Source organism: Mustela nigripes, chromosome 18 (genome assembly GCF_022355385.1).
Source record: "Mustela nigripes isolate SB6536 chromosome 18, MUSNIG.SB6536, whole genome shotgun sequence".
In the NCBI taxonomy this organism is placed as follows: domain Eukaryota; kingdom Metazoa; phylum Chordata; class Mammalia; order Carnivora; family Mustelidae; genus Mustela; species Mustela nigripes.
Window position 1 is genome coordinate 38,207,348 of NC_081574.1, and position 20,486 is coordinate 38,227,833.

Below are 20,486 nucleotides of genomic sequence, written 5' to 3' on the forward strand. Positions count from 1 at the left end.
AGGGGAAAGAAAGTGAGCAGAGAAAGGGGAGGAGGGGAAAAGGCCACTGATAAATTCCTGAGAGGAAGAGGGTGGTCAGCTATGTTTTCCTGTCACATGGAAACCCCAGCTAAAGCCAGCATTCTCACTGGGAGAAGAAAACTATTAATGACTGACCTTGTTGGGGGCTTCCAATAGCTCAATTTCCACTAGTAGTTTTTCTTATAATCATAGTTTTAAAATGGAACTGTAGGAGGTCAATAGTTCAAAAATGGGGTGATGCAGATCTGAGATTACAGAGGATAAACAATAGAAAGAAAATTTTCTACTTGAGGAGATTACATAATACCTCAATCTTGAAAAGTCAGTCTTTTCGATCTGAACTTCAGTTCTCCAACTCATGCTTTACAAGGTTAGATCTTGTCTAGACCAGAACTGTGAGGCTGGTTTTTGCCCTAAAGCACAGGCCCTCAACTCAAGCCTGCCTGGACATTAACAGTCAGATTTTAGTTCCAGTTCTACTACCACAACTGAGTTCCCACTAATCTCTAAAGGCCTTTCATTGTCTGCAAAACTGGGCTTGAGGTTTCTTAAGTTCCTTCCCCCATTACAAATAAGAAAATAAGAGTTACCAGGACTTCATTTTTACTATTTGAGATTCACAGAAAAAAACACCATAGGTCTTGGAAACTGTGTGGTATAATTGATAGAAGCCTGAAGAGAACTGGTTTCTAGCTTTGGTTTGCTATTTATTTTTTAAGATTTTATTTACTTCTTTGACAGAGAGAATACAAGCTGGGGGAGTGAGAAAGGGAGAAGCAGGATTCCCACCAAGCAGGGAGCCTGATGTGGGGGTGGATTCCAGGACCCTGGGATCATAACCTGAGCGAAAGGCAGGTGCTTGAAGACTGAGCCACCCAGGCACCTCTGGTCTGCTACTGATTAACTAGCTAAGTCTTATTGAGGAATAGCTTAACGGCAGAAAAGCGTAAGCTCTGGAGTCAGACAATATGTACTTACGTAAAGTTTGCATCTCAGCTTCTTCATATGTAAAATATATAAAATTAATTTTAACCACACCAAATGCCCACTTTTACGTAATCTCCACGCCCATCATGGGCCCGAACTGGCAACACTAAGATCAAGAGTCGCATGCCCTACCTACTGAGCCAGCCAGGTGCCCCCCAAATGCCCACTTGACAGCCCCCCCAAAAGCTCTTTGTTTTATGGACTTTGATAACAAGATAATGAAGGTATTTAGCATATTGCTGGGCTCATCATATAGGCTCTCAGTAAATTCAAGCTGTAGTATTTTGATTACTAATTTTTTATAGATTTTATTTTTAAAGTAATCTCTACACCCAATATGGACCTCAAACTTCACAATCCCAAGATCTAGAGACACATACCCAACCATATGAGCTAGCTAGGTACCCTTGATTACTATCATTAACAACTGTCAAGAACCATTATAAAACTTAGTCGTGCCTTCCCCATAGCTGCACTATGTTGCATCTCAAATTCAAAAATTTTAAGGTTTTATTTATTTATTTGACAGAGTGAGAGGGATGACAAGTAGGCAGAGCAGCAGGCGGTTGGGGGGGGCAGGCTCCCCACCGAGCAGAAAGCCGGAAGTGGGGCTCGGTTCCAGGATCCTGAGGTCCTGACCTGGGCCGAAGGCAGAGGCTTAACCCACTGAACCACCCAGGCGCCCCTCAAATTCTCTTTAATCAAAGCTATAAATATGTACTCCCCGGGAATACTCCATAAATTTGGGAGCATTGCCACGCAGGACACTACAGTGTTTATTTAAATCTGATAAGCAGCTATAAAAATAATTAAGTCTGACACACAGCTATAATAGATGAGAACTAGTCTCCAACTAACCAGACTAAGGAGACAGCTAAAACAAGTTGCACTCACCTCTCTCCTTTGTCTTTTCCAAAACTTTCAGAAAAAAATAATTAAGAATAAGGGAAATATAGGAAATTTCATAACTTCCAAAGAAGAAACTCGGTCTTTTTACCCAAGTTCATGTAGAAACATGATAATCACATCACTTCCATAGATAATTACATCCAAGAAGCTTTTAATATTGAGGGTATTTGGAGCCATAAATGAAATCTCAAGAACACTGCAGTATCTTACATAAATGTATTGTGGGTGAGCGGTCAAGACTGAAAAAGGGGGCTTAGGTCATTTGTGTCAAAGTCTTGAAACCTAAGCAGCTGGAGTGAAGGTGTTCACTATACCAGTCCCTCCAGAAAAGGTTAGCATCTTGTTCTTCACTTCCAAAGACAAGTTGCAGGTGAGTCAGGCTTAGGTCAATGTAACATATACTTACTGATTTTATGTGCCCAACAAGGGTAAAGGTCATTAAAGTGCTAGGGATTCTACAGAAACGACCTAGCATGGAATGTAGGAACTCTGGTTTGACCGAGATCCAGAGGCACCAACAGAGGAAACAAGGCCGGTAGGACACATTTATCATTTCTAAAGATTTCTCTGCCCATGGTGGAAGGAAGAATACTTTTTTTTTTTTAAGACCATTGAGAAGAGTCTAGGTAAGATTTTTCTTACATTTACAAAATAAATCCATCATATGTGAATTCTTAACGGGGACTCTGTAAGGCATCATTAAAAACTCACTCTGATTATGAATGTTCAAAGATAAAACCTACTCCTAATGGGAAAAGGGGGGCTTCAGAGCTTGCAAACCAAAGACGTGCTCTAGGAAGTTATGTTTGCTGCATTCCAAATAATTTTGGCATTACCTGATAAAGTTATGTATTCCCCTAGGACTCAACAATTCTCCTAGGACTCCAAGAAACCCCCTACAGATTTGCACTAGGATCCAGGTAGAAGAATGCTTACAGCACTCTTTTTTAGTACCCCCAAACTGGGACAACAAAACGTCCATTGACAGAAGGGTTACGCTGTTATAATCATACAATGGAATACTAGGCAGCAATAAAAATTACCTATATATACAAATTTACTATAAATTCAAAGCCACAAAACACACTGATCCCATTCGTAAAAGTTCAAAAACAAGCAAAGTAAAACTGTATTGTTTAGGCATGCATATACAGACAGTAAAGCTAGAAGGAAAAGCAGGAAAGTATCATACAAGTCTAGGGACGAAATTGTTCTCAGGAAGGAACGCTAGGTGTGGGCAGGACTCCTGAGGGGTGAGCAGTGTTCTTTTATCCGGGTGTCTATCATTATTTTTCTTTAACCATGTACGTTGTATGCACTTTTCTGCATAGGTCGTATCGCATAAAAATATACTGATATCCCTGCAGAAACCCACGCCTCTACAAAGGTGGGTGCTCGCGGCGGACCACCCGCCGAGCCATCCAAGGAGAAGGCCGCCTGCCAGCTCCGCCCGAGGAGAAGCAGGCCCTAGAACGGCCGAAGTCCTCGCGGACTCACAACTGGCGCACACCCTCTCCCTACTAAGCAGCCGAAGTTTTCAGGGAGTCGACGCTCACCGCGACCCGGGAAGGGACGGCCGGCTCTTCTCACCCGGCCCAGCGCCCAGAACCACGAGACGCCCGCCACGTCGGCCCTTCCACCGCCTCCGGAACTCCGGGCGGGAGCCGGACGGCTCTGGGGCTCAGCCCCCCGGCTACCCGAAGGAAGGCGGAGCCCCGGGGTCCGAGGCGGCGACTCCCCCCGCCCCGAAGCCCGAAGGCGACCCCGGGGCAGTCCCGCCCACGCCGGAGCGCCGGCCCCCGGATCCGGGTGGGCGTGGCCGGCCGCGGCCCGGGCGGCTGGGAGGGGGAGGGGGCGCGTACCTCTCCACCGCAGAGGATACCTCGCCAATTCCCGGTGACTGAGACTAGAGATTACTTCCGGGCACGGCCCCCGCCACCCCTCCCAGGCAACCACTAGGTCTTTTTTAATTAGGAGTGCGGACACCGGCGCACGCGCACTGCCGAGCTTCCGTGAAGCTGCGAGCGGCCAGGCGGGGAGAACCCGCCGCCGCTGCCGCCACCGCCGCCGCCGCCGCCAGGGCCGGGCGCGTGCGCGCGGCGACACGCAGCGGGCCGGCGTCGGGGCGCGCGCGGCGGCGGCGGCGGCGGCGAGGAGGCGGGCCGGCTGGAGCGCGATTGTGCGCAGTGGCTCGTCGGCCGCGGCTCTGGCCAGGGCCGGCGCTTTCCGGAGGAGGAGTGTGGGGGCTGGAGGCGGGGACGCGAGGCTGCGGGCGTGGCCGGGGGCGCGCGCGGCGGGCGCGCGGTCCCGAGTGAAAGGAGAAGGAGGGGCAGCGGGGGTGACGGTGCGAGAGCCGCTGGCAGCGCCCGGGCGGTCGTCGGCGGCCGGGGGCGAGGAGAAGGTGGGCCAGAGGCCAGGTCAGCTGCCCCGACCCTCGGACGCAGCCCCAGAGCGAGCGGCAGCGGTTTCTGGTGAGGCGGGGAGGCGCTGCCAAGCCCCAGCTGGGGAAGATGTTCAACGTGGAGTCGGTGGAGCGGGTGGAGCTGTGCGAGAGCCTTCTCACTTGGGTATGTGGTGACTGGCGCGTCGGGGAAGACCCCCTCCCCCAGGCCTCCTTTCCGGGATCCCCCACGCTTGTGGCGGGGGGCGAGCGCCGAGGGCGGCGGTGCCGTCACATCCGGGGCCTGGGGCGGGCGGAGCCGGGGGCCGCCGGTGCGGGCCGCGTCAACCCCAGCGGCCAGGCCGTGCGGGGGGCAGGGGGCGCGGGGGGACTCGGCCCCGAGTCCGAGGGAAACTTGTCGGGCTTGAGGTGTTGGCTGCTCTGCGAGTGGAAACCGGCCCGGTGGAGGCTAATGATGGGGTGCGGGCGGCACTGTGATTAGGATTGTTGTTGTTTGCAGCTGACGAGGTGCGGGCGCTTCCCTCGCGCTGCCGGGGACGCCGGAGCTCGGCTGTCTCTGCGCGCGGCGCAGCCGGTAGAGGCACTCGGGACCCCTGGTTACGACGTTCCTCGCCTTTGTTGTAGCGTTCACAGAGCACTGAGAGGGGAGCCCCTTGCGGGATGAGCCGGGCGCCCTGGAAGAGAAAAGTACTTTGAAGGGAGGGTAGGAAAAATGCGGAAGAGCACCCAGAGACGGTATTTAAGATGCGAGATACGCTTCAGAGATGAGAAAGTCAGCCGCGTGGAGATACTTATTAAAGGGATAACTATAAAAACAAATCTGGAAGCTACGTAGGAATCAGTGATGGAACTGGACGTTTTGGGTCGACGTTGTGGGCTTCTGATCTTGAATTATTGAACACTTACTTAAAATGTCACGTTTTAAAGTATCTGTTTCGTTCTAGTGCTGATTATTGTGTCTTTAGCAGCCTTTTCGAGAGCCGGACCTATAACCCAGGCTGTGTTTCACAAACCTAGGTGTCAGTTCTTGGCCTGTGTGTGTGTATGTATAGGGTCCGCAGAGCCATGGGATAAACCTAGTGCTTTCTCCAGGAGTTTTACTCACTGCTAAAAATGTTAAATGTCATTTCTAGAATAGAGCACTAATATATTTGTTGAGGTAACTACAGCATTAGGGTTAATGTTAAAGATAAGATACAGATGTCAAAAAAAAGTTCTGTTGAGTGGTATCTGAGTCGTTTCAGATCTCTGAAATGTATGTGTCACTTTCCTGTGTGGGGGCATTTCATGGAAAGGTTAAAGAAGCATTGCGTTAGGTAGGTTGTAACAAAGGTAGTGTAAATACTCTGGGATTTTTTTCTTTCTTTTAAGATTTCATTTATTTATTTGAGAGAGCGCGCGCGCGCGCAGTCGCAGGGGCAGAGGGAGAGGGAGAAGCACACTTCCGTGCTGAGTTGGGAGCTGGACATGGGACTTGATCCGAAGAACCCTGAGATCATGATCTGAGCTAAAGGCAGATGCTTAACTGACTGAGCCACCCATGTGCTCCTACTCAGATTTTCATAATGTGTTCTGTGAATCAGATTATGTGTTCTGAAATAATACATGCACTGCTAGGGCTTGATATGTTCTGTAACTTTACGTTAGACTATTACTGGGATTTCAGGGTGTTTTTTGGTTTTTGCAAAAATATATAGTTAACATATAGCTTACAAATATAGTAGGCTCCAACTTCAGACAAGAAGGGTTTCATTACTATATTTTAGAGAAGAGGGAAACTGTTGAGCTGCATAATATGGCCAAGGCATGGGAGAGATAAAGGAAAAGAATGACCACATTCTTTGATCCTGTGGCAGGAATAGATTTGGCAGAGGTTGTAAACAGAAGATGAGGATCTTAAGGTGTGCTTTTTTGAGTCTGTACAAGTAAGTTCCTCCCTCAATGCTAGAAAAAGGCAATAGGGCAAAGATGAGGGGCTAACTGAATCTGAAGTAGGGCTATGTGGTTTAAAGTCTAGAAAGACAAGTCTTGAAAACAGGTGTATGTGAAGGCCATCTGCAAGAAGATGGTGATCATTGCAGTTATTTGAGTGAGAAATGCTAATAAAAATACAGAGAAAGAGTCTTGGAGAAGTTTGAGGAGACACACAGTATGAGAGCATCTATTTAGGATCTGGTAAATGTCAAGAAAACAGAACCTATGTTATCAGATTCCCTGAAAACCAGGGAATATGGTGTTGTAGAAAAGAATTTTCGAGTTGTCACTGGAAGGCCCAAAAGGGAAAATTTATGGAAAAAATAAGATTAGAGATTTTCAGTAACAACTGGAGGGGCAGAGCCTCTGCAAAGATGTACAATTCTAAGATTTGGAAACATTTTAAAACCTTGTGCATTGAAATCTTTCAAAATAAAGTTGAGTTTAAATGCTGGCTTCCCTTTGTCATTATAAAAAGAAGAATAAATGTTTATGCAGAAAATGAGGTAGCTAAAAAGTGTACATTTAGCCTCGCAATTCCCCTCATATCTGGAGGCCAGTTTATGCTGAAAACAATTCCGAAACCAAGTGTAAGGGGGAGGAAAGTATGCAATACGCTCCAAAGAAGACTCCCTTAGCACACTTGGTTGGCTGAGTCAGTAGAACTTGTGATTCTCAATCTCAAGGTCCTGAGTTCAGACCCAAGAGTTGGCATGGAACCTGCTTAAAAAAGAAAAGACAAGACTCCCATTTGGACTAATTTACTCTACATAAGCTTACAGCCATGTTGGTCATGTGGGTTCTGTGCACACAGAAGATTGGGCGGTAACTGCAATACTTGGCAAGGTACAGGCAGCTGCCGGTGACCTAGAAGATCCAAAAACTGAAAGCTCAGTACTACATGATTGATTCTGACAGCCTTACAGAATTCAGGAACCTCCATGCTCAATTATTGAAGATCATAATTAGGATCTTGAATATCAAAAGTTTATTTTCACTTAAACTTAGCAATTTAGTACTAGGTAGATAGTACACTTTAGAAATTCTTCCACTAGAAATAGTTAAAATAATGAAAACTCAGGCACTTAAAAGGGGTGACTATTAGTTGTCTGTCCAGAATTCATTTATGTGGACATCAAATTGCCTTAAATGCTGGATAAATAGTTGTTGTATCAGAGTGCCTACTAGCCCAAGAATCAAATGTTCCAAAATTTTGTTGAAAGAGGAGTAGTTAGGAAAAGACAGAGTATCCTTCTACCACTGGGAAACACCTTAAGGTTAAATTCCAAATTAGAGTTTATGCAGCAAGCAAGTTCAGCAGGATGTGCTTGAAAATATCCACTCTACCTCCTCTCCCCACCGTCTGAGTCAAATTGTATTCTTACCTGTTAAAGAAATCTGCCCTGCCTGTTGCACCTGTCAAGCCTAATTTCTTGAACTTTACATGAAAAGATTGTTCTTTCCTAGGTGTAGAGACTAAAAAACCAGAACGAATCTGGAATGCTACCAGTTTAGTGGGAAAAGAATCATCACATAGGCTAAGTACATTTCTTCTGTGAAACCCAGCAACATTAGCATATCCTTGAAATTTTCATATTAGTTAGAGAGAGGGGGAAAGCAGGTTCCCCACTGAGCAGAGAGCCCGAGGCGGGGCTCCATCCCAGTACTCTGGGATCATGACCCAAGCCAAAGGCAAAGGCATTAACCCACCAAGCCACCCAGGTGCTCCAGATTCTGATTTCTAACAAGTTTCCAGGTGATGCTGTTGTTAGTGGCCTGGGGACCATATACCTTCTAAGAGCAGGGATTTTTTATTTTAGCATTATTGGCATTTGGGGTTGGAGAATTCAGTGGCAGTGCCCTGTGCATTGTAGGACATTTGAAAGTAGCATCCCTGGCCTTTGCCTACTAGATACCAGTAGCACACCTATTTGTTAAAAACAAAAATGTCTCTTAGGGAGCAAAACCACCCCTGGTTGAGAACTGCTGTGGAGATACTAATTCCAGGTGATCTCCTGTATTACTTTTCTCATGCTTTTTTGGGGGAGGGTGAGATGGAGGTTGGGAGATGTTAATAGAGCGTCTTGGAATTGAAAGAGAGGTTATGATCTTTTAGGTAGAATTTCACACCTTAATGCACTTAGATGTAATTATCTTTAAATTTTACTGTGCTGATCTCCAGACACATCCTGTAGATGTAAACTCAGTTGATGAGACTAGTAGATGATAGATATTTTAAAAATTAAAATATAATTCATATACCATAAATTTCATTTTTTAATGTTCCTTTAGAGTGTTTTTTAATGCGTTTATTATTTTTAAAAATGCATTTATTTATTTAAAGATTTTATTTATTTATTTGACAGATCCCAAGTAGGCAGAGAGGCAGGCAGAGAGAGGAAGGGAAGCAGGCTCCCTACTGAGCAGAGAGTCCGATGGGAGGCTCCATCCCAGGACCCTGGGATCATGACCTGAGCCAAAGGCGGAAGCTTAACCCACTGAGCCACCCAGGCGCCCCTCCTTTAGAGTATTTTTAAGATTCTCTTTGACAGAGCACAGGGGTGCACAAGCAGGGTGAGTGGGAGCCTCCCTGATGAGTAGGGTGCCCAATGGGGGACTCGATCCCAGGACCCCCGGATCATGACCTGAATTGAAGGCAGATGCTTAACAGACAGAGCCACCCAGGAGCCCCAGAATACATGCTTTTAAAATGTACAATTCAGGGCACCTGGGTGGCTCAGTGGGTTAAAGCCTCTGCCTTTGGCTCAGGTCATGATCCCAGGGTTCTGGGATCGAGCCCCACATCGGACTCTCCACTTAGCGGGGAGCCTGCTTCCTCTTCTCTCTGCCTCCCTCTCTGCCTACTTGTGATCTGTCTGTCAAATAAATAAATGAGCATAATAAATGACGCAATTCTGTGTCAGAATTGTGTTAAGATTAGTGGTAAAGAGATAAATGAGATGTGGCTCTCACTGCTGTCTCTTTTTCCTCTTAAACCTGTGAGAGATTAATTTATCAACTGTAAAATGAAAGCAGGTGCTTATTTCATTTTAAACTACATTGTTATCACATTACTATTGAGGCAGCTGGAGATAATATAGAATCAGTTCCTGCAGATATTTATTTGTTCCATCTATTCATTTACTAATTATATTGAACCTCTGCTGTATATGAAGTTAGTGTCAGGGGATGGCTTCTTTTCATTACTCTCCCAAATGGATACCTAGATAAAAACCACTTACTATGTGATCTCTAAGATAATTCCTTTAGTTTCCACCACTGTAATCCTCACTACTCATAAGACTTTCCCATATAGGAAATATAAAGAAGCTACTGACTGCATTTGTCTGTAGCTTTTTTTTTTAAGATTTGATAAATGATACACTACAGAGAAGTAGCTATCATCTACTGTTACAAAGTGAGAAAATGACTAAAACAATTATGAGAATTAAGGACAGTTTGTATTTATCAAAAATCTTAAAATGTGCATACACTTTGACCCAGTAACTTCACTTCTAAAGAATCTTTTTTTAAAATTATTTTATTTATCTATTTGGGAGAGAGAGCATGAGCACCACCAGTAGGGAGGGATGGGGGAACAAAGGGAGAGGGAGAAGCAGACTCCCCACTGAGCAGGGAGCATGATGTGGGGGCTCCATCCCAGGACTCCTGGATCATGACCTGAGCCAAAGGCAGATGCTTAATTAACTGAGCCACCCATGCACCCCCAGTAATTTCACTTCTGAGTATGTAACCCAATAAATAAAAATGTGAGAAGATTTGAGTGTTACTCCCAATATTTCCATTGTCTCTACTTAGTTGGACCTCATCTGTGTTAATAATATAAACCTACAAAAATAGGTCTCTGTGCCTCTTCCCCTCCAATCCTTTCTTCATATTGCAGCCAGGATGATCTTTATACAGCATAAATCTCATGGCTTCAGTCTCATGGAGTCCTTTGCTTAGCCACCCTCCTACCTCATTGCTCTTAGAATAAAGTCCTAACATGGCTTATGAGGTTTTGCACAGTAAATGCCCCATCTTTCACCATTATACTCTTTTCCCTCTTCCATCTCTTCCTATTCCCACCCCCACATCCCATGCTAAGCTGTTTTTCATTCCTAGACTGCATCCCACTCACTTCTAATCTTTGTGCTGCTGTTTGCACATCCTGTCATACTCTTTCATTTTGCAAATCTATAAACTGGGAGAGCATGGCCGCATCTGTCTTTTCTCAGTGATTTATTTCCTTCTAAATCTTGGTTGCACTACTGGGTATAATCATTGTTGGCTCAGCTGTATTATCTTATGGAAATAATTTCTATTTCTCAGCCATGTCATGCTGACCAGTGCAAAGTTAGTTGTTAGTTTTTTGGTTTTTTGCAAACTTAGATCTAATTCACAGTACATTTAGAATCAAAATTGAATATCTAACCTCAACTTTAGTGAATGTGAATTCTTTATAAAGATATTTTGGTTTTGAATAAATGAAATCTCTGGCCAGCCTTAAGCACGTCTTTCTCACAAAATAGGCTTCATTTTTTTTTTTTTTAATTCAGTGGCTCAGTTTTTTCAAGGACCCAGTTCTTTGTATCCCTCTTCTCTGTCGTAGAGTATATCAGCCTCATCCTAAAATATACTCTGTTAGGAGCCCTAAGATGAATGCTGGTGGCAGTTGAGGCAACATACTTGACCACAGCAAGAGGAGATTGGCTCTTCTTTCCTAGAAACTCAAGTTTAAGCATCTCACTCCAATTCTTTGGTTCACATTGTCTTTGCCCCGTGAATCCTAAGTTAGTCACTGGTAGAGGAGATGGAGTTACCATGACTTGCTTAGATTGGTCATCTGTGAGGAGAAGGGATGCTAGGGTGTCACCAGTTGTCCACCTCAATTTCTTTTCTACCTAAGGGACAATGAGAACCTGCAGGAAATTTCCCATAAGGGAAAAACATTCCAACTCTACTGCTTTTTAAAATTTATTCCAACTGTCAAGATGCGATAATCACAAAAGGAAGCCTAAGAAATCTCCTGTATAATTAACCAGGGAATCTCCCCCCCAACCCCTTTCCTTTTTTTCCCTAGATCCAGACATTTAATGTGGATGCACCATGCCAGACCGTGGAAGATTTAACGAATGGGGTTGTGATGGCCCAGGTTCTTCAGAAAATGTAAGAATTGCTTTATGTTTTTGTAAAGTCTTATATGTGAATATTTATTAGATTGAAAACATGGATGAAAAAAAATGTTCACATGAAATGTGTGTTGCGCGAAGAATAAGAGCTTATAAATGTCCGTTTTAATTTTGATGGCATGTACTTGTTTGGTATAGATTGGCTGAGAGTTTAATTACGGCCATAATTGTTTAAACACTCAGTTGGTTTTAGCAGAATTATTTGTTCTCATTTTTTTAGCATAAGCTTAGCAGAAATTTTCACGTTAATGATATTTTCTCATTGTAGAAGAATCTAGAGGCTTGCTTTCTCTTTCCTTAGGATTTTGCTCAAATGTTGTTATATCTATGAAGCCTCCTCTGACCATTCATATAAAATAAGTGACAGCCATTGCCCTATACTCTGCTGTATCCCTTTTAACCTTTTATGTTCTTCTTTGAGGTATGTAACACCATCTTATATACCATATATTCATTTGTTTTGTGATGCTCCCCCACTACTCATGTGAGATCCACATAGAGGCAGGGAATTTGTTTTGTTCACAAGGTATGGTTTTTATCTGAATCATAATGAAAATGCCCTTTGTAGGTCACAAGTGGTTAAATACCATCAGTTTTTCATGATTCAGCCTGCGTCGTAGATACTCATGTCACCAAATGATTAAAAGAATAACATTCATGTGTGAGATATATGAAACATACCTGAGTCTTCTAAGCACTTGAAAAAAGCAATGGTTGTAAAATTGATACATGGCTATCTCCAACTTAAGCTAGGAAATTTTCTAATAAAACATTACTTGTAAATTTAAGAAATCATAAGGCTCGATGTGACTTGTGGGGTATACTTTTGTCTTTTGAAGCACTGAGCACTTGTAGGTCTTATGTTATTGGAAGATTTGCATATGACTAGATGGGATTTCCTGAAGTTTTGGTAAGAATCCATACCAACAGTAAATGAATTCTTCCTGTTCACTTTGCAGTGAGCTATATAGAGTTTCCTGTCTGAAAAGCAGTTCAGATGCCTGCAATTCAGAGACTCTGTGTGTCTTTAGAACGAGGGACTGATGCTTGGAAACTAGCTTGCTGTCGCTTTCTTCTGTAACTACATGGCACATCTCTTCAGATACACAGGAGCATAGACTTTTTGATAGAGCTTGAAAAGTCTCATTTGAAACCTGTTAGGCTTGGTTCTGGCACTCTGAGAACAGTGATCCTGTGACCTGAGTGGTTCCCTAATAATTTTTAGCCTTTGAATGGTCTAGAGAGTTTCACTGAAGCTAAGTAAGCTTTCCAGGTATGTGTCAGTAAATGAATTTTTTGCTTAAGTTAGGGTAGGATTTCTGTCATTTGCAAAAACCAGAAGAACTGTATGCATGTATTGTTTTACCAAATCAAGATCATAGCATATATTATGTTCTGCAAACTAGTTAATTTACCAAGGTCTTGTGGGCATATTTTTCATCCATACTTGGTTTTTTACCTTTTTTTCCCCAAAAATGTCTTCTTTTTTTTCTTTTGTTATGGTAAAACACATACAGAAAAGTACACTAAAAAAAGTGATGAATATGTACCTGTGTATGTATATCGTGTATGTATTTGTGTATACACATCTGTGTAACCACCACCCAGATTAAAATATATAACCTGTCTAGACCCAGATGATTCCCTCACCACCCTCTCTAATCAATAACCCTTGCCCAGTAATAGCCATGATTCTGACTTCTACACCACCAATTAGTTTTTTTTCTGTTTTTGGACATCTTATAATGGGAATCATACAGTATTTATTCTTTTTTGTCAGACTCCTTTCACTCAACGTAATGTCTGAGATTCATACTGTTGCATGTTATCTATTTTAATAACTGTATAATATGTACAGATTCAGGGAAGTTCAGTTCCTCCTTGTCTCTTTGATATTTATTGAAGGGCTACTTTGTGTCCAGCACTGGTGATACAGCGGTAAGCCCCAACCCAATGGCCTTCAGAGAGTTTATAACCTTGGGAAAACCAGATTTTTCAATAACTATGCAAACAAAATTGCTATTATAACAGGTGCTACAGGGGAGAAATACACAATGTTATGAAAGTTTGTAAAAAGACATATTTAGCTTAAGTCACAAACATTTACCTGAAAAAATAAAGATCTTAAATCTGAAAGATGATTGGTAACAAATTTCTTAGCATACAGAAGATGGTATACAGAGGAGCCCATACCAGCTGATGGAGTATGGTCAACACCACCACCAAAAGAGAGAGGGACCATGTTATAGACTGAGAGTGGAAAGAGAGATGTTGCCAGACCATGGAGGGCCTTGTATCTTTATTCCAAGGGATATGAGAAGCAACTTGGGTGGTGTGGAGGCAGGGAAGGGTTGACAGGATCAGATTTACATTTTAAGTTTTTATTTAAAATTCCAGTTAACATACAGTGCAATATTAGTTTCAAGTGTACAATGTAGTGAGTCAACACTTCCATGCAGCACCTGGTGCTCATTACAAAAGTGCCCTCCTTAATCCCCATCACCTTTTTAAACCTTCACCGTAACCATCAGTGCTCTATAATTGAGAGTCTGTTTCTTCCTTTGCCTCTCTGTTTTTATCCCTTTGCTCTTTTTTTCTTAAATTCCACATATGACTGAAATCATATATTTATCTTTCTCTAATTTATTTTGTTTAGCATAATACTCTTGCCTCAACCATGTTGTTGTAAATATTAAGATTTCATTCTTTTTTTTTAATATTTTATTTATTTATTTGACAGCGAGGCATCACAAGTAGACGGAGAGGCAGGCAGAGAGAGAGAGAGGGAAGCAGGCTCCCTGCTGAGCAGAGAGCCCGATGCGGGACTCGATCCCAGGACCCTGAGATCATGATCTGAGCCGAAGGCAGCGGCTTAACCCACTGAGCCACCCAGGTGCCCCAAGATTTCATTCTTTTTTGATCACTGAGTAACATTCCATTGTATATATTACCGCATCTTCTTTATCCATTCATCGGTTGATGGACATTTGGGTTGTTTCCATAATTTGGCTATTGTAGATAATGCTGTTAAACATTGGAGTACATGTAGTATCTCTTTGAATTAGTATTCTTGTGTTCTTTAGATTAAATACCGAGTGGTGCAGTGGCTATGTCATAGGGTAGAGAAGTGTGTGTGTGTGTGTGTGTGTGTGTGTGTGTGTGTGTGTGTGTTTGATTGTGGGGGAGGGAGGGAGAGAACAAGTAGGGCACAGAGAGAGAGGGAGAAGCAGACTCTGCCGAGCAGGGAGCCTGATGTGGGGCTTGATCCCAGGACCCTAGGATCACGACCTGAGCGAAAGGCAGATGCCTAACAGACTGAACCACCCAGGCACTCCAGGTAGTTCTGTTTTTTTAACTTTTTGAGGAACCTCCCTACTGTTTTCTGCAGTGGCTGCAGTTTTCTTTTTTCCTTTTTTTCTTTTTTTAATTTAAAGTCCAGGTTCGTTTACATTTTGAAAATATTCTGGCTACAGGGGTAAAATGAGTTAGAAGATGCCATAAATGATAAGGAATGATCAAGTGGAAAGAAATTTGTAGTAAATCAGAAAGGAAATTATGATACTTTGGATTAGAAGGTAGTGAAGGAGGTGGAGACAAATGGATAGACCCAAAATAATAGAGAAAACAAATGTTGATGAATGATAACGGGGTGTGAGTAAAAGGAAGGTATCAAAATAGACTTTAAATTTCTAACTTTAGCAGATACACAGAAAGGGAGACAAACCACTGATAGGGGAATGCTGAAAAGGAATCTGCTGTGGAGGAGTACTGGATATATCATGGGTTTAGTTTGGGGGACGTTGAATTTGAGTGGTATTGAGACATCAAGAGAAAATGCCAAGTTAGCATTAGATCATGTGGGTCTAAAGTGCAGAAGAGAAATCCAGATTCAATTTGGGTATCTTAATTGAAGGCATTAGTGTGGATTAAGTCACTTAGGGAATAGTATAGCATAAGAGGAAATATGTGTAGCCTGAGCCTTGAAGAACTTTGACAATTAATTCTGGTTAGAACCTCAAACAACAGAGATACCAGAGAAGTATGAGGAAAGCCAAAAGAATGTGGGGGCTAAGCAGAGAGTTTCATTGGAAATTGCAGATCTTTTCATTTTGTCTGAGCCGAGAAGTGAAAAACTGTATCTTTCTGTGGTTTTAGTAGAAATTTTATCAAATATGAATGGGCCTAAGTATGTTTCTTGTTAGTATAAGATTTTCTTTCTTCAGCTTTTTAGTCATTTCCCATCCATCTTCCCATCCAAAATGTTATTGCTATTGTCGTCTTTCTCTCTTTTTGTCCATGTAGGTTCATGCCACCGCCCTTATTTTTTAATTAATACGACTTTGTGGATTTTTTTCTTTTTAGAACAGTTTTAGCTTCACAGCGAAATTGTGATGGCAAGGAGTTGGATTATGGGATGACGAAGTTCTGGGGGTGGATGATAGTGATTGATGGTTGCACAGTGGTGTGAGTGCGCTTAATGCCACTGAACCACACACTTAAGTTTAAATGACATTTTATGCTGTGTATATTTTACTACTTGAAAAAAATGTTTTTAAAAATTGAATGTAAACTATGGCAAATTTTCACACACTCTGCAGCACTGCACAGTGCCTTCCCCCACTATCAACATATACACCAGAGAGGTATATTTGTTGTAATTGATGAACCTACACCAAAACATCATTACCTAAAGTCCCTAATTTACATTAAAGTTCACTCTGTGTTTTACATTCTCTGTATGGATTTGACAAATACGTAATATGTATCTACCATTGTAGTTTCACACAGAGTAGTTTCGCTGCCCTAAAAATCCCCTTGGATCTAGTCAACCTTCCCTCCACCCCAGACCTCCAGCAACCCCTGATCTTTTTATTGCCTCCATAGTTTGCCTGTCCCAGAATGTCATATAACTGAAATCATACCCTTATGTAGTCTTCTCAGATTGGCTTCTTTCACTTCTTTCACTATTGCATTTAAAATTTCTCCATGTTGGGACGCCTGGGTGGCTCACTTGGTTGGACGACTGCCTTCGCCTCAGGTCATGATCCCGGATTCCTGGGATCGAGTCCCGCATCAGGCTCCCAGCTCCATGGGGAGTCTGCTTCTCTCTCGGACCTTCTCCTTGCTCATGTTCTCTCTCACTGTCTGTCTCTCTCTCTCTCTCTCAAATAAATGAATAAAATGTTTAAAAAAAAAAAAAAGATTTCTCCATGTAGCTTGATAGTTCATTTCTTTTTAGTGCTCCCTCTATAGTAAATTGTACATTTTTAAAGTATAGGATTTGATAAAAATTTTTACCTATCTAGATACCTGTAGAACTATCACTATAGGCAAGATAACGAACATATCAACACTTCAAGAAGTGTTTCAGTCCATGGGGCGCCTGGGTGGCTCAGTGAGTTAAAGCCTCTGCCTTTGGCTCAGGTCATGATCCCGGGGTTCTGGGATCGAGCCCCACATCGGGCTCTCTGCTCCGCAGGCAGGGAGCCTGCTTCCCTTCCTCTCTCTTTGCCTGCCTCTCTGCCTACTTGTGATCTCTGTCTGTCAAATAAATAAATAAAATCTTTGGGAAAAAAAAAAAAGAAGAAGTCGGGACACATGGGTGGCTCAGTTGGTTAAGCAGCTGCCTTCCGCTCAGGTCATGATCCCAGCATTCTGGGATCGAGTCCCACATCAGACTCCTTGCTCAGCAGGGAGCCTGCTTCTCCCTCTGCCTCTGCCTGCCATTCTGTCTGCCTGTGCTCCCTCGCTCTCCCTCTCTCTCTGACAAATTAAAAAAAAAAAAAAAATCTTTAAAAAAAAAAGAAAAAGAAGTGTTTCAGTCCTTCCTTTGTGCCACCCTTTCTTATGCCCACGCAACCACTATAGATCAATTTGCACTCTCTAGAAATTTATGTAAATGGACTCACACAATACATTTTCTTACTTGAGGGAGAAGGTATGGCTTCTTTCATGCAACATAACTATCTTGAAATTCATGTTCTTTCCTGTCATAGTTCATACATACTCTATGGATATACTGTGATCTAGTTATGTATTTATTCATCTGCGGATGGACATCTGGGTTTAGTTTGGGACTATTTCAAATAAAGCCGTCTCTGAACAGTAGCATACAGATTGGTTGTATGGATGTATCCTTTCATTTCCTTCTAATAAAATGCCACCCAGAAGTGGAATGGTTAGACCATATGGTCAGGTGTGTGTTTAATATTTAGGAGACTGCCAAAGTGTTTCCAAAGTGGATGTGCTGTTTTTGCTTCCACAGGCACTGTGAACGTTCTTATTCCACCAGTATCACCATCACTTGCTAAGGTCAGGGGTGGTGGGGTTTTGGGTGTACTGTTTATTAAAAAGATTCCTTTTCCATCTTTTCAGAACTTTTGATTATGTTGATTTGCGTAGTGACCAGACACCAACCATAAATGATTAGATTGTTGTTTAATTTTTACTATAGATCAGTCACTGAAAACATTAAGATGTACTCTGTCCTTTTACATCTGTACATTAATAGATACAAAATGAAAACCTTTTTTTTTCTTTGAGTCTTGAGAGAACTGTTTTTTTTTTTTTTTTTTTTTTTTTAAGATTTTACTCATTTATTTGACAGAGCGTACAGAGCAGATAGGAGAGAAGGAGAAGCATCCCCTCCACGCCGCAGCAGAGAGCCTGATGTGGGGCTCAATCCCAGGACTCTGGGATCATTATGTGAGCTACCCTGGAGCCCCAGGAACCCCAGTGACTGTTAAATGAACTTTCTATTTTCAACTTTTTGGTTTGAAGAAAATTAATATTGGTTAAAAAAAAATGACAAGCAGAATCCACTTTAGAGAGCACGGGATGTTTTATATGAGATAACAAGAATTTGAATTGGTTGTTTATGCTCTTAAGCCTGTGATTCTTGGTTAACCTGCAGTACTTGTGCCAAAGAACAGTCAGCACTTTGCCTGATCCAACTTCGGCTCTGAAAGAAATCTGCTTCTCCCCTGACACTACTTCTGCAGGCTTTTCAAGTGATAGCTATATTTTTCTCCCACAGTCAGCAAGTACCACTTAGCCCAGAGGTGGTACTCCTTATTGCTGCTTCCACGCCATTCTTCATCTTCCTAAATCTCTAGCTTTGAATCCTATGACATTATCCACTACCCTTCATTGTTGTTGTCATTGCTTGTCGTTTCGCAACAGTATTGGATCCTGGCACACTGTCGGCTCTCTCCAGTACTGCACTTATCTACATTCTTGGTGATTTGGGTGTATACCCAGATAATCCTTCATGTCCTTGGCTACCACTTTCTTGAACTCCTCTCCATTTACCTTGTCTTCAGTAGATTTCAGGCACGCCTTCCCATGATTACTGTATAATTACTGATAATGTGTAATCCCCCATGATCTCAGTTTTCTCATTACCACTGTCTGATTATTGTTCCTTGTCTTTCCATCTCCCTTTCTCTGTATCAAGTCTCCAATAATTCTTTAATTCTCTTACGTCAGTGGGATTTTAACACTGTCCACCTTCACTGTTCTTTCCTTCCTCTTATTTAGCTGAAACTTTATAGTCAATCATAATTACTTTCCTGCATACACTTTTAGCTCCCCTGCCCCTCTCATATTGTATTTGTTCCACAAAACCACAACTCTGGTTAAATCTAATGCCCTGCCAGTTCTGCTTCTTACCTATGCAGCTGAACACAGCTGGGGAAAAAATGCAAACATATTGATGAATTTCATTTTAAATTTCTCACCACAAAACTGCAAGTGTTACCTTATGGAATCCCACAGTCATACTGTGTTTCCCTAGTGTTTTCATTCGCCCACTCTTCCAGACAACTATCTTATATTTTCTTTCTTCAAACCTCCAGTGTCACCTTTCCTGTCTCTTTTATCTGATCACCTTACAAGGTAGATGCATCCTACTTCTAAGGAAGTTAAAACAAATGAAACAATTTCCATAGAATTCCATGACTACATGTACCCCTCTGCCAGCATTATTTTGACTTTGCCTTGCTACCTGTTATGATTACTTGAAGGAGCTCTATGGGGAGACCCATAGAGCTATAGGGTTGGTGGGGAAGGTTTTTATCTTAAAGTCAGTACTTACACTTTGTATATTACATCCCATTGCCTGTTACCTACAAGATTGTCACTTTACCAATTTGGTTCTCTTTCCTATATCATCACTTTTCCCTTCTCTGCTGGATCATATCTACTAGCATGCAGACGGTTACTTCTTTTATCTTTAAAAATACTTATGATCTCAAGGTGCTGGTGTGGCTTAGTTGGTTAAGTGTCTGCCTTAGCTCAGGTCATGATCCCAGGTTCCTAGAATCAAGTCCTGCATCTGGCTTCTGTGTGGCAGAGAGCCTGCTGTTCCCCCTGCCTGCACTTGTGTGAATTCTCTCTATCTTTCTGACAAGTAAATAAAAAAATAAAAGTAAAAATACTTCTGATCTCACTTCTGTCAATTTCCCCTCCCCTTTGTAACAAAAACTTCTTTAGAAGAATAGTCTGTATCCCGCTGTTTCAGATTCCTAGCTTCCTGCTCTTTTAAATCCACTTTTCACTCGGGGACTTTATCCCCCACCATTTTATTAAAACTGCACTTGTTAGGACCACCAATTATCTACACAGTGCTGATTCTTTTTTCTTTTTTTTTAAGATTTTATTTATTAATTTGACAGAGGTCACAAGTAGGCAGAGAGGAAGGCAGAGAGAGAGGAGGAAGCAGGCTCCCTGCTGAGCAGAGAGCCTGGTGTGGGGCTTGATCCCAGGACCCTGAGACCATGACCCAAGACTAAGGCAGAGGCCTTAACCCACTGAGCCACCGAGGTGCCCCCACAGTGCTGATTCTAATGGCTGATTCTCAGCCCTTATCAGGACCTAGCAGCAGCATTCAAAGGATTTTACCTCCTTGTAACACTTTAAAATTTGGTTACCAGGATACTGTTAGCCTCGGGGTTTTTCTCCTGTCTCACCTGATGATCTGTTTTTGTTTTGTTTTGTTTTGT

General features: G+C 42.5%; 2 protein-coding genes across 11 annotated transcripts in view; one reads left to right on the forward strand and one right to left on the reverse strand.

Annotated features, from left to right (window-relative positions):
• RNF170 (ring finger protein 170) overlaps positions 1 to 3,998 on the reverse strand; it is a 46,186-nt gene extending 42,188 nt beyond the window's left edge. For 2 of the 7 annotated variants that reach the window (XM_059384054.1, XM_059384057.1), the window contains exon 1: positions 3,780 to 3,998. The gene's annotated coding sequence lies outside the window, so the exon portion shown is untranslated. Of the gene's footprint in view, positions 1 to 3,473; positions 3,728 to 3,779 lie in introns of those variants that run through there. The other 5 variants (XM_059384059.1, XM_059384060.1, XM_059384056.1 and 2 more) reach the window with 5 other exon arrangements.
• Positions 3,999 to 4,177: 179 nt separating this feature from the next.
• HOOK3 (hook microtubule tethering protein 3) overlaps positions 4,178 to 20,486 on the forward strand; it is a 109,359-nt gene continuing 93,050 nt past the window's right edge. For all 4 annotated transcript variants that reach the window (XM_059384360.1, XM_059384362.1, XM_059384363.1 and 1 more), the window contains exons 1-2: positions 4,178 to 4,484; positions 11,376 to 11,461. In XM_059384360.1, coding sequence (XP_059240343.1) covers positions 4,428 to 4,484; positions 11,376 to 11,461 — 143 coding nt within the window. In that variant the 5' untranslated portion in view covers positions 4,178 to 4,427. The remainder of the gene's footprint in view (positions 4,485 to 11,375; positions 11,462 to 20,486) is intronic.